The following is a 14,038-nucleotide window of genomic DNA, read 5'->3' as shown; positions in this document are numbered from 1 at the left end:
GTGATCTGCTCCCAGCCCTCGATTCTCTTCAGCGGCACCAAGTCCCCTCCCTCCTCAGGACCTTTGCACAGACTGCTCCTGGAATGCTCTCTCCATTCCTCGCCTACTTAATTCCTTCTCCAACTGCTGCCCCCTTACATGGAGTCTTCTGAGGCCGTAGGCTGTCTCCCATGGCCGGTACCCAGTTAGGGTCCCACCCTCACGTCTCCCCTTTTCTTTCACCACGCTGACTGCGTGCATACTCATAGCCATACATCTGGCAAAAGTTGGCTCTTGGGGGAGTGACAAAATGGTTCGGTGGTACAATTATTTGTGGCCCCCACATGGCAAAATCTTTATTCCTTCATACTGTGTCTCTCGTTCAGGAGAAATTACATTTAAATAATTTCCCTAATTAATTGAATTTAATTACTTAATTATAATTAGGTTTAACAAAGGTAAATGATTTAATTAATTAATTAATTTAATTTGATGCTTCTCCTTAGGGAGTGATGATGTAAAAGAAGTAGGAAATGCTTCTTTGAGCATCTGTGAGTTTGCCTTGTGCTGTGTCTGATGCCCTGGCGGAGCTCACTGAGGGCAGGCCCAGGTCGGCCTCAGCCCTGCTGGAGCTCCAGTTCTAGAACACTGCCTGGCACACGGCGGGTGCTCAGACAACACCTTCCACGCGCCGAGCCCTGCAGCGAACAATCCAGACGAGGCTCTGCTGCAGGGAGTCCCCACTGAGTTCCCTTTGCCTGGACCCTCGGGCAATGGGGAGCCGTGGAAGAGAAGAACTCCCTGAACTGGTGCATCCCAACAGAGGTCACAGCTGCTGCCGCCTCCTAAGCCTCCTGCCACCCAAGTCTCTCCGAGAGGCCAGCCCAGGACGAGAATAGAGCAGCCCACGGCTTCAGCAAGGCTGGCGGGGGCGGATGCAGCTAAACCTGGCTTTGGCAGGTGGCTCCCTTGGGTAGGGCCAAGCTTGGGCCGGGGGTGGGGAGTGGGGCAGGACTCCAGGGTTTCTGGGTTCACCCAGCTCTGCCTCACTGTCCGGGGGGCACGGGCAGGACCAGACCCTTGCTGAGCCTTCGTAACCTCCAGGAGAACCCGAGTCCCCTGGGTGTGAGGATACACGGGCTACGATAAACATAGCACAGCTGATGTATATATAGACCCTCCCACCTGGTTTCCAAAAGGATTCGAAACGGCTTTCACAAGAGGCGAAGAAATGAACATTTGCAGCGTGCCAGGGTTTACACATGAGGCGCTCACGTCACAGGCCTCAGGGAGTAGAACCAGGACAAGTAGAATCTCTGATCCCTCCAGGAAGCACGTCTAAAGGGGAATGAGCTCCCCATCGGGGAAGGTGTGCAAGCAGAGGCCACAGACCCCAGGTGGGGGGTTTGGCTGGGGAAGGATCGGTACACGGATGAAGGCTGGGCCAGATGCTAAGTCCCTGCTGGGAGAGGAAATGATACCGGCCCTGCTTGCTCAATCTCCGCCCCTGCCCACGGGCAGCCAGGGATACAGCCCAAGATGAAGCTGGGCGTTGGGAGCCATTTGTTAGCCCCTTCCCCCTTCCCTGGGCCAGCGTTACCCAAACAGGCTTAAAAACTGGAGCAGGGGAGTAAACCTTAATCACGGTTCTTGGGACTGCCCTGCTAAAGTCTGCAGCGTCACTGGGAGTCCTGCCTTCAGACACGGAGCGAGGCAGCTGATGTTTGGGAGACACCAACTGAGCCCTGGGTGCCCAGCTCTCGTTGCTGCTTGCCGTGTGGCCTTGCGCTCTTTGCTTCCCTTCACCGAGGTGCAGGGTCCCCACTCAGTACAACGAGGGGGTTACCTTCCTTGCTCCTAGAGAGCCCTCCCAGGACCGATGCCTCAGAATAAATAGAACTACAGCCCCCACCCTCACCCCCCAAACCTCGGCACAGTTCTGGCAGGGCTGGGCTCCCAGGGCCCCACTGCCTTGGTTCTAGGTTTAGCCTTGAGGCCAGAGGGCACCTTCCCCGCACCTGCCCTTTCCTCTGTCATTGCCAGACCCTCCTGGCCCCATTCCAAGCTCTAAACAAGACAGACCCATCCAGGCCCTAGAAGAGCTCATGGGTCTGGTGGGAGAGGTGGCCAGTGGACAAAAATGTAAATAAATAAACGTGAAGAATATAAGCTAGGGTGAGGGGACAGAGTGATGGGGCAGTCAGGGAGGCTTCTGTCAGGAAGCCACACGTGAACAGAGATATTTGAGCCAGCCAGGAGGACATCTACGGAGAGTGTTCTGGGCAGAGAGAAGAGCTAGTACAAAGGCCCTGAGGTGGGTCCAGGTTTGGTGTGTTTGAGCACCGTGTGGCTGAAGGTCAGAGAATAAGTGGGAGCGTGTTGAGAGGGCAGGCCAGCTGGCATGGGCATTGTGGGCCATCAGGAGGTATGGACTGGGGAGGGGAGGCGGGAGCCACAGCACAGTTCTGAGGAGAGGAGAGACTGGGCTGATATTTAACAAGGGAGGCTGCCTCCCTGGCTTCCAGAAGGGAAGTCACCAAATCTTCCTTCTGGGCCTGCCTTCCCATTCCCAACCAGGCCCAAATGCTGCATTTTAATGCTACCTAATGAGGAGGCTCTCACAACTGTGATTGAAACAGAAAGTCCACGTGCCTCTGCCATCTGTCTATCAGTCCAGAGAGACTCATTGACTCCAGAGATAGGCACCTCTGAGTCCCTGCTGCCTGGAGGGAAATGGAGACATCCAGCCCTAGCAAAAGGGCCTCTGACCTCCACGTCACAGCCTGGGGACAGGGAAGAGGGGGCCCTGCCACTTTCAGTGAAGAGCAGGCAGGAAGCCTTCACTGAGGTCATGGGTTGTATAAACCGTCCAGGGCCTGGGGACTGAGCAGGTCCTTTGTAAATGTCAAAATTATCTGCATACTGGCTTCCCTTGCTCAGATGCCTGAACACTCTGTAAAAGCTGAAGGATCCCATAAACAGTAATGGAACCTGTAAACAACTGGTGTTTGCACTCATATGCAAACTCTAAAGTGCTTTCCAGTGGGGAGAGTGCTTGGTAGACTACCTGGTAAACTACAAAGTGCTTTATAATCCTGTACAGTTTTGCAAATGTAAATTACCCTGTAAACTATTTTGTAAAGAGCCCCAGGTCCGCACAGCGCGAAGTCCTTTGTACACTGTATCACTCTCTGTAAACCGTAGAGCGATTTGCCAGCTATGGAGGGGGGTGCACCCATGAGCTTCTGTAGATGAGTCAGGCCTGTACCCTGTCACTCTGCATCAGCCCCAGACCTCCCAACAGGGCCCATGCACGCAGGGAGAGGGGTGGGTGAGCACAGGCGGGCCAGACAGCTGAAGGTGCAGGGAGGGAGAACTGTGCTGAGAGGGTCGGACGCCGGAGCTGACCCCTGGCCCACCCCGAGACCCCGCCCCGGGGCTCCAGAGCCTTGAGTGCGTGTTGGGGTGTGGGGAGTAGAAGGGGCGGGCCGGGCGCTCCGAGGCCGGGCGGGGCTCAGGGGACACAGGGTCAAAGTCAGGGTTCTGCCGCCTCCTGGCGGCGGCAGGAGGAACTACTGGGGCCGCGCCCCTGGGACTCAGGGTCCGACGGATCCCGTGCGCGCGCACATGTATACATTCGCGCGCGCGCACACACACACGTGCCCGCGGGCCGATCCGCGCACGCGCAGACGTCCACGCGCGCACCTACACACAGAGCCTCAGAATTCATTCACTCCCTCATCCTTTCCTTCGTGTATTCATTCATTCGCCTTTTCATTCAACAAAGGTTGACAGAATGCTTGCTAGATGTCAGCACTGGGGACAGAACAGTGGCAGGTCCAATCTACCCAGATAAAGCTGATAGAGATTAGCTACACTGGCTGGACCAGATGTGGGGAGGCCTCCCTGAGGAAGGGACATGGCCAACCAGGAACGGTGGTGGGGTGCCAGGCAGCCACAGGATGGTGGGGGAAAGGGATTCCGGGCAGAGGGCTCAGTCGGTGCAGAGGCCAGAGCGGGGAGAGGGAGGGAGGGAGGCGCACAAAAGTGCCTTGAAATGATGAAGTGCTGTGCCAGGGAAGGGTTAATAGGCAGAAACCTGTCCCAGACTGGGGACCAACTTGGGGACAAAAACCAGACCTCACTTCCGGCTGAGCCGAAGATGAGAGGCGTGTGCACGAAGGCAGAGCAGAGATGGATCCCAAAGGGATCAGTGTCTCCTTCTGGGAACATGCCCCCATTTCCCATGGAGGACGAGGGAGACCTTGCTCTCAGACCCTGAGATGTGCGAAGGTAGGTGGACTCTCCCGTGTGTTTGTTCCTCCTGGCCCGTGATTGGTTGGAGGATGAGCATGTGACCTCTTCCCAGCTAAAAGATCAGCCCTGAGACGGGGGCTGGAACTTCACTAAGCTGGGGGAGCCACTGGGTCCTGACTTGCCCTCATGAGGGAAGCATGAAGCCCAGACAGAGGAAACAAAGCTAAGCTGGACACAAATTCCTCGGGATATTAACCAGGTTCCTGGATCTAACTGTGCCTGAAGCCAGACACAGTTCTTACACAAGCAAATACATTCCCGTCTGCTAGGGAGGGTGTCAGCCCTAGCCCAGGCCTCAAGGATCACAGGATCACAGAGCCCCACTGGACCCTGGCAAGGAGGCCTTCCTTGAGCTGCCCCCCACTCTCCTCAGAGCCCTCTCCAGGGGGCCTATACCTGTCCCCAAGCCTCAGTTCCTCCATCTCCCAAGGTGTGTGGCTTTGAGCAAGTCACTTCAGCTTTCTGGGCCTGTTTTCTCCTGTGTGAACCGGGGAGAACAATGTTACCTGCGACAGGAACACAACACCCTCGAGGAGGTGAGTGTGCCAAGGCTGATGCAACCTTCAATGGCAGCGGGACAGGCCGTTCCCCCAGTGGATCGGGCCTGTGTCCGCTCTGTCCAGCATCCAGCACAGGGCCTGGAGCCTTGTCTGGGAGCTTCCGTGTCCTCACATGGGGAAGGGCCTGTCAAGTGCAGGGCCCTGGAGAGTTCAGCAGGCACCCCCTCCCCCAATCACACTCCCCTGGCCCTGTCCCAGGAGCAAGAGGTCCTTCCGTGGGCACAGATCTTCACCAAGGAGTGGCGCTCGCCGCTATGACACACAGTCTCACACAACCTGTGTCCCACTTTTTTTTTTTTTTAAATTAAAACAACAATCAGGTAACTGCCCCAACCCATCAGGGAGAAGACCCTGGGCAGTCTTTCTTCAAAAAAATATATTTTTTCTTTTTTTTTTTTTTTTTAAACAACACCAAAAGCAAATCCACAGCCCCTGTTGAGCCGGTCCCCAAGGAGAGTGAGCTAGACAGCTCCCCTAGCACCTCTCTGAGCAGAGACCTTGGGCCCATCCCCCTAGACCCCAGGCTGAGCAGAGGCAGGGGTTCTCCACCTGCTGGTCCCTAGGGGGTGAGAGAAACGTGATCGGCTCCAAACCATGCAAGAGAAACCAGGCAAACCCACAAAGCAAGAGAAAAAAAAAAAAATCAAGAGGATAAATTAAAACAAAAAAGTGAAACAACCCCCCCACTCCCGAGGCAGTGGGCGGGGCTAGGTTGAGCCCGCGTGTCCTTAGAGGCCCTATTTGCCAGTGCTGGGGTGAAGGCTCGAGTGGCTCTGTCCTCGCACTCGTGGGGGCTCTGGCGGATTCACATGGCTCATCCCCCGATCGTGTCCCCCACACTGATGCCAGGACAGAGGTGTGGCCACCCTAGGCCAAAGTGTGCAAAGTCCATTCGGTCAAGACATAAAAAAATATACAACTTGGGTGGCATCCAGGGCTTGGGCCAAGGCAGCTTCCTGAACACAGGCGCTGGCTGCCTTCTCTGCGAGGGGCAGCGGGGTCCGGTGGAGGCCATCCAGGCCCCTCCAAGTCCAGGATCTCGGGGGCTGGAGACTTGGGGTCCTTGGAGCAGCAGGGGCAGAGGCACTGGTGGGGCCCACGCGGGCCTGGCTGGGGGCTCTGGCGGTCTGGTTCTTTGGCACTTGGGACGAATGGCCTGTTGCCAAGCCAGACACGAGCAGCCCCCTTGATTCTTCCCCAAACACCCAAGGCCGGGGTGGCAGTAGCTTATGGGTGTGGGCAAGCACTGCCCTGGCAGGGAGGGCTGTGGGGCGCTGGAGGGCCAGAGCGGAGTCCACGGCCCCACCCCCTACGAGTCCTCCCCCAGGATCTCCTTCACAAAGGCAGCAATGTCCGTCTTCTTGGTTTTGTGCAAGGTGAAGAAAGGGTGCTCCTGGTGGGACAAGAGAGGGCAGTCACCTCGGGTAAGGGTGAGGAGGCGAGGTGGAGACGCCCCTACCTCCCCAAACCGCCCCCAACCCCTGGGTGCTCCTCCTGCCCAGGACACCTCTCTCCTGCCTGGCCAACTCCTACTCGTCCTTCTAGGACCTCCATCTTCAGGGAGCCCTCCTTCTAGAGACACGTTGACGGCTTCCTCCTCGGCCCTCCTGCAGCCATCCCCTGGCCACACCACACTCGCTTTTCCCCACACACGCCAGGCCTCCAGCCAAGTGGAACGCCCTCTCCAGCAGCAAATAAATCCTCATTCACCCTTCCAAACCCAGTTCACATATCACCTCCTCTGTGAAGCCTTCCCGGATGCCTGGGGATAAAATGGCTCGCCTCCCGCCACCGTGCACCACGCCCCGCCCCTCCGCCCTGTGTGTCAGAGCGTGGCCGGCCGTGTGCCCCTCCGCGGGGCCTGGTGTGGAGGCGGGGGAGGGCGCCAGGGTACGCCCGAGCCAACGGCCGCACACCTGAAGGAATCAAGACAGAGGCGGGCCGAAGGCGCTGCCCATCTCTGCGCACAGGGAGGCGGCCCCCTCCCCAGGGCCCCGCCAATCCACTGCCCGTGCCCCGCACTTACCATCAGCTCCAGGTAGCTCATGCGCTCCGCGGGGCTCTTCCTCAGGCTAGGAGAGAACAGGGCAGGCTGAGCCAGGCCGGCATAAAGGAGGTCTCTAGGCCGGCCGAGCCAGGGCGGGCTCACCCCTAACCGGGCACTTAGGACACACGTGCTCCTGGGGCAACGGCAAGGAGGGGGCGGCTATTCGGGGGCGGGGGGGGGGGGGATGGGGGGGGGTCCTGAGGATGGAGTGGGATCCGTGGGTACAAACTACAGAGACTTGGACGAACTTCCCTTGCCTCTTGGGGTATTCATTTTTTTGCCTCTAGAGAGGTCTAGGGAGTTCTCAATGACCCCGATACCAAATGACATTGAGATGCGATAGTTAACAATCGTGTCCTCAGTGTCCTGACTCAGAAGGGAAATTCCTTATCACGGGTCTTGGGAGAGGGGAGGCCTCAGTGTAAGGGATCAAGGTGACCAGGCACTCTGTTTGTGGGGCTCATTTGTTTTTGGTCTTTCTTATTTTCTAATAAAAGAAATAAAGAATACAAATTTTCCTCTGAGTTGCTCTTTGCCCACGACACACGGATACGTTGATATGTTCTTTCACTTCTGAATACTTTGTATTTCTATTTTTCAAACCTCTTTCAAACCCCAAGAGTTGGTCACAAGAATTTACTTTGAATTTCCACGTATCTTTTTCCTCTTCAGTTACGCACTTTTTGTTTGATTTAACTACAGGCAAGGAACATGACCTATATGACTCTGCCTTTTCCCTTCTCCCCATTTCCTTTGTAATCTCTGACACGATATATATTTTTTTACATGAAGCTCACACGGGCATCCTTTAATTTGGTACAAAGTTCTCAACAGCAATAAAAGCAACTCTGTTAACGCTGTTCAAATCCTCCATCTGTTTTTTGTTTGCTTTTTCAGTCTACCTGGTCTGTCCATCTCTAGGACTGTCCCCCTCTAGGACTCTCCACCTCCGGGACTGTCCCCCTCTAGGTCTGTCCACCTCTAGGACCGCAGTTTGCCAGATTTTCCTCGTGTTCTATTTCTGCCTTGCATATTTTGGGGCCATGCTGTTTGGGGGTTTATCTGCTCAAGGAGAAGGGGGCCAGGCGAGGGAAGAGCGGGAATCTGGCCGGGGCAGGGAGGGGTGCTGACCGGGGCTTGGGGAAGCCCCAGAGCCATCGCAGGGCCGCTCACTCACCACTGTGCGGTGAAGTCCACAAACTCGGGAGAGAACGAGTCAGCTGGGAGCTGGGGAGATGGCTCCTCCACAACCTGTTTCAGCTGCTGGAACGGGGTCCCCCAGGATTCATAAGGAAACCGTAGAATGGCCATCTCGATCTGCGGTGGGGACAGCGGCACTGGGTCAGATGCGCCCACACTCTGCACCCGGAGACAGAGCATTTGGGGAAACCTGCCTGTCTTGGCTTGGCGCCCCAAGCCGGGCCACGACGCGGGTTGCGAGAGCCGGGGTGACACCAACAGCCGGTTCCTGTAACCCAGCCGGCAGAGACCATGGCTCACGAAGCAAATCTAGGCCCGGGTTGTAACTGGCTTGAATGTCATTGGGCTCGTAAACAATCTAAATGCAGAAAGTTTGACGTAAAAACCCAACTTCCAGCTAGTCTGGAAGGAGGTTTTACACAAAAACCCAAGTTCCAGCTAGTCTGGAAAAATCAGAGCAGCCGGCGACCCTGGGACACCTGCCACAAGGCAGCCGTCGGCAAAGAACTGCCACTCCTCTCCCTAACGTCTCCACAAGGTCCAAGTATCTGCTGCCACTCATTTGGACAGTTGTGGTTATGACAGAGCAGGCAAATGGGAAATGGAATTATTCTCAGAAGCCGATCTCTCCCCAGAGCTGTAGACGGTGAGGCCGGCGCTCGGTCAGCTGCTTCGTCTCTGCAACAGCCCCTCAGGCCCGTCGAGAACTGAAGTTTGCAGATGCCCCTCCTCCTTCTCCCTCCCCCACCCCCACCCAGCGGCGTCCTGCAGGACCCATCTCCAATGCCTCCTCCTCCAGGAAGACCTCCCAATCCCTGCTGACCCCCTGGACACATGGCCACGGTGGCCTTGTCACTCCTCCTGAACCTGGGCCTGCCTGCAGGTGACATCAAGGCCACCTGGCCTCGGCACCCGTGCCAGGCACCTAGTTGGTGGGAAGTCATTTGTGGAAAAGACCAGCTATCTTACGATAAACTCTGGGTTCCGAGTTTGACTGCCAAGATTAAAAAAAAAAAAAAAAAAAAAAAAAAAAAAAAAAAAAAATCAGGTCAGCCCAGGCCCCCGCCTGGAATAGCACAGAGACTGCTCACTGACAGGCCATAATCACCATAATGAACACAAGAGACCTCGGCTCAAACAAATGCTTCGTGTTGGCAACTGGCGCCTGAACAGATCACTAATTATTGTGCTAAGAAAGGGCCTTCCCATTAGGCTCAAGGCCCCTTTCCAGCCAAGACATAAATAAAAACTCTCAGATGGAGGGTGTGCGCAATCCAGCGGGAATGGTGGCGATCCTGTGTGTATTTTCACGGGACAAATTCAGGGTGCTTTTTCCTAGAATGTGCACCGATTCCAACCAGCAGAAGTGAGGATCCTCTACGGGTTTCCAGGGAAGGACCCGGTGGCCTACTAGAGCTCATAATTAGGAAAACAGAAAACGGTCCAGACTCTTGACCTCGTAATCCTTTTTCCCGGTAATTTTTTCTAAAGAGTGCAAAATATGAAACCCAAAACAAAACAGCCTCTGGGAACAAAAAATGCACGGTGTGGTGTGATCTGTAATAGTGAACATTAAGAAGCAGTCTGAACAGCCAGTGCCGGGGACTGGCCTGCCGCAGGGCGGCTGAGTCTCGGCCGTGCCCGTCATTCAGGTGTTCACATGATCGGCACTTGATCAACACTCGTTATGGCCCAGAGCCTTCCCAATATCATGCCATATCTATATGTTCTGGCTGTGGTCAAGTGCCTGCAGAGGGCCTCTCGGGGTGGGCTCAGAGCACTGGAGAAGACCACCCAGAGTGACAGGCCCGGCGCACAGCGCTTCACCGGTCACTCCCCCAGGTCGGCCGGGGATTTCAAATGGAAAGAAAAAACCAGACACGAGTGAAACGCCTCACATTAGGGACTGAGTAGATGGTGGCAGTTGGCTGTGGAGTCTCTCGAAGGGATGCCTACAGGGATTTGTAACTACCCAGAGGAACACGAGTGATGAGATGCTAAGTGAAAAAAGTGAAATAAAAACCATAGAGGTTTTTCAGAAAAAAGCAAAACATCTAGAAGGAAACGCACGACGTTGGCAGCTGACAGCAGGAAGAAGGGGCTGTGTGTCTTTGAGAACAGTCACACTGATTTTTCTTCCCCCTTTTATGTTTCTTCTGTATTCTTAGATGTTGTTCTACTACTTTTGTAACTTATGGGGGGAGGGGACCTAATCTGTACCAAGGCAGCCAGTTCCCTAAGCTGCTATTACAGCTTCTCCTGTGAGCACCTGCCGGCTCCCCCATCTAGACCTGGAGTTTATTTCTCCTTGAACCTGGGCTGGCCTGTGACACTAGGACCAACATAATGAGGCAGAGGAGACACTATGCCAGTCCTCTGACAAGCACGTAAGAGCTCTCCCCTCGTAGAAGCCACCACAAAAGACTTCAACTACCCTCCCCACCATGTTGTGAGGAACCCGGCGGGCAGTCAGCCAGGAGGAAGCTGCGTGAAGGCCCCACGTTTGCAGAGCCCTCTTGGACCTTCCGGCCCAGCCCTGACCCCAGCCAGAGCCAAGTGTAGTGGAAGAACTGCCTGGCTAACCCAGTCCGGAATACAGAAACAGCAGAAAAAATAAACTATTATTGGTTTATGTCACTAGGTTCAGGTCCACTTTGTTACGCAGCATTTGCTAACTGAAGTACGCACTAAGCACGCACTTGCCCAAGTTCCACCAGAGACACCAGAACGTCACCGGGATGCAGTGGGTCCCCAGTAATGACAGATGGACAGATGGATGGGAGGGAGGGATGGATGGGGGGGAGCAGAGGGGTGTGTGTGTCAAGCGGTCATGAATGGGGTCTCTAACATCCAACCAGTTCTGTGCAGTCTGTACATCCTGCAAGAGTTTGCTCTTATCTTTTTAACTCAGGAGGTGAGAAGCTCTTATCTGCAGGCACAGCGTGCACCTTTAGGCTCTGACTACTCCTCTCTGCTCCGAGAAAAAACACACTTAAGTAAAAAACGATCGTGTTGGCACTATCAAGCAAAACCGAAGGCATCACCCGATTCTGTGTCTCTGACAAATGATTTTGATTTTGGACCTTTCCTGGTTATTGCACACAGACACAGCTTACCAGTCAGCGATGAGGGGGAACAGGATGATAAAACTGCATTATTGGTAAGATCCAAAACATCTACGTTGATCCTGAACTCCCGCCTCGCCCTTTTCTGATCTCCCCTCGATTCTGGCCCCCAGGCAGATACTAGGCACACCCCACCTCAGGGCCTTCACCCAGAAAGCCCTGTGGGTTCCTCCCACACCTCCTCAGAAGATTAATGCTGCTCCACTCCTACCTGAATCTCTCCTCTCCACGCCCCTTCCCATGAGGTATTTTACTGGTTTGATTTTTGATTACCAATTATACCCTGTCCCTAAGAGCTGGCGGCCAAAAGGGCTGGGACAGGGAGGGTGCGGACACCAAGCAAACATCAAGGGCTAATCCACACCCCAGACACAACCCATTAGTCCCAATGGTTGGGATCGGAATAGAGGCTGATGACCCCTCAGCCAACTGAGTCAGTCCCGTGTGCATACTGGGGCCACCATGACAGTAACCTTTTCCCAGGTATTCTTGCGGGGGGCGGGAGGGTTACTCGCATCCTGGTCTTTTTCCTGTCCCTTCAGCCCATTCTCCACATGGGTACCAGAAGGGGCTTTCTGAAGAAATATATAAATAAACCTTGACCTACACCGGAGCCAAGCCCTGACTCAGGCAGGAGCAGGCGTTGGCTGGGCAGTTCTAGAAACAGCAAGCAGCACACGAGCCCCGCCCTCCTCTTGGACCTCATATAGCCACCCCAGCTCGGCCGGGCACCTGCCCCACCCTACTCAAGCCCCCACAGCCCAGGACTGAGAGCCCACTGCCCCATCCTACCACACTCAAGGAAATGCACAAGGACCTCACAAGCAACAAACTTCTTGCTATGAAAAAAATTTTTTTTTAATTTTTGCCATTTTGCTTTTTAAATTATTTGGGTACCAGAAGCCCACTTAATTTGGACTTGCCTGTGATTTCTCAACAAGCACAGTGAGCTCTGGAGAAAGTCTAACGGACAAATTATCACAAGCCATCAAGAACTTTCATGAAGGACACACCTCCCCACTAGGGAAGGACCTAATGCCATCTATAGATATTCTCTTAAATATACCTTAACTTTTGATGGTACATTTTCTTCTCAGATTGTGAAGCCAACACTTTTTTCCAGGCCTAAACTATCTGATGGGCCCTCCAAAAGCTCATGGACTGGGCCCGGCCCCACCCTGGCCCCCACCCGACCAGCAAGGGCTGGACCCAGCTCCGAGCAGTACCATGGTGATGCCGAGGCTCCAGACGTCGGACTTGACGTTGTAGCCCTTCTGGTTCAGCTCCGGGTTGATTCTCTCGGGCTGTAAAGGGGACCAGTGAGACATGAACACACACTCACCCTGGTGAGGGGCCAGAGGAGGGGCCGCCCAAGGTTCCCTCGGCTGGGTCTTGCCTCTCCCACCCCAAACGGAGGGGTCAGTGCTCATCCTATCCCACTCCCCACCCCCCATGGGGCAGGTGAGAAAACTGAGGCCAGCGAGGGCCAGGGTCTTGTGGTGAACGCCCAAACCATGCCTCGCAGCCACCCCCGCCCAGGCCACTGGGACAGACTTGGGATCCACAAAGATACCACAAGCCACCACCATGTGGCTGTGTATGAAACTTATCACCCAAACGGGCACTTTGGAGCACAGCTAATACCCGGGGTAAAGAGGGGCTCTGGCCACCCCAATGGACAGAGGACATGGCCCGACGATGAGCTCCCAGGCACGTCCCTCCTGAACCTCAGCTGTGGTTTGGGACCCGGAGCGGTGTGGGGACCACTCACAGCCATGTAGGGCTTGCAGCCAGCATCCAGCGTCTTGGCCACAGAGTCCACCAAATAGCCGCTAATCCCGAAGTCGCACATCTTCACATGACCCTCCTTGTTGATGAGGACATTGGACGGCTTCACATCTGCCAGGGACAGAACACACCTTTTTCTTCATGTGGGGTTGTGAGTCTCCACTGGAGGCCAGCAGGCTCCTCCTACGCCCCAGTCACCCAAGGGGCACATGATACCAGGGAGTGGATGAGAGATAAGGCTCTGAGAGGCTCCGCTCCAGTCCAAGGTCACAAAGATGGAGGCAGCAAAGCCAGAACGTGCCCTAGTCACCGGCCACGAGTGGGGAAGGAAGTGAGTCTCTACCAGGACCTCGTCTCTGTGTCCACCACCAGCACTTTGGACACAAGGTCCGGGGGCGAATCTCACACCCGCCGGGCAGCCCCACAGCCGGACTCGGCCTATTTCCTGTTATAACCTCTAGCTCTGGGGTCCTCCCGGGCTGGGGATTTGGTGGGGCGGAGCATCACTGACAGAAGCCAGAAATCACCCGAGTGTCTATGCTGAGAGGTAGGGAGGTTCGGCCAGGAAGCACAGGGCAGCAGCAAAAACACAGGAGAGGTGCATGAAAACACAGAGCCCACGCCATGACTCGAGGTCCACACAGAGCATGCTACGGGGCACGCAGCAGGGAATCGTCCAGCAAAAGCACACACAAGACACACGTAAACCGGCATGCTTTCCTGTGTGCGTCAGGATAGAAATGCATAGGAAGAGAACCACAGGTTCCATACTGAACCACCACAGGGGTGACCTGGGGCCGGAGCTGGGATGGCGACTGAGTAGTCAAAGCAGGCCTGGTCTAATTTAACTTTGTAAAAAACAGTACGCCTGGGATAGTGAACTACCCAGAACAAAAAGGAAAGAACTGCGATACACACAGCCCCGGTGAACCTCAGAAACATTAGGCCGAGTGAAAAAGGGCGGAGAGAGGCCATGTGAATCCATTCACATGAAGTTCAAGGACACCTAAAACCAACTTACT

At 55.0% G+C, this 14,038-nt stretch overlaps 1 protein-coding gene across 1 annotated transcript in view; it reads right to left on the bottom strand.

Annotated features, from left to right (window-relative positions):
* Window positions 1-5,133: 5,133 nt before the first annotated feature.
* The window catches only part of MAP2K3 (mitogen-activated protein kinase kinase 3), a 29,405-nt gene continuing 20,500 nt past the window's right edge, over window positions 5,134-14,038 (bottom strand). Inside the window, exons 8-12 of the mRNA XM_042966325.1 lie at window positions 13,000-13,127; window positions 12,455-12,532; window positions 8,081-8,220; window positions 6,883-6,928; window positions 5,134-6,249 (exon numbers count right to left, since the gene is read on the bottom strand). Coding sequence (XP_042822259.1) covers window positions 6,166-6,249; window positions 6,883-6,928; window positions 8,081-8,220; window positions 12,455-12,532; window positions 13,000-13,127 — 476 coding nt within the window. The 3' untranslated portion in view covers window positions 5,134-6,165. The remainder of the gene's footprint in view (window positions 6,250-6,882; window positions 6,929-8,080; window positions 8,221-12,454; window positions 12,533-12,999; window positions 13,128-14,038) is intronic.

This window comes from Panthera tigris, chromosome E1 (genome assembly GCF_018350195.1).
Source record: "Panthera tigris isolate Pti1 chromosome E1, P.tigris_Pti1_mat1.1, whole genome shotgun sequence".
Taxonomy (NCBI): domain Eukaryota; kingdom Metazoa; phylum Chordata; class Mammalia; order Carnivora; family Felidae; genus Panthera; species Panthera tigris.
Note: the sequence above shows the minus strand (reverse complement) of the source record. Positions and strands in the feature narration are given on the sequence as shown.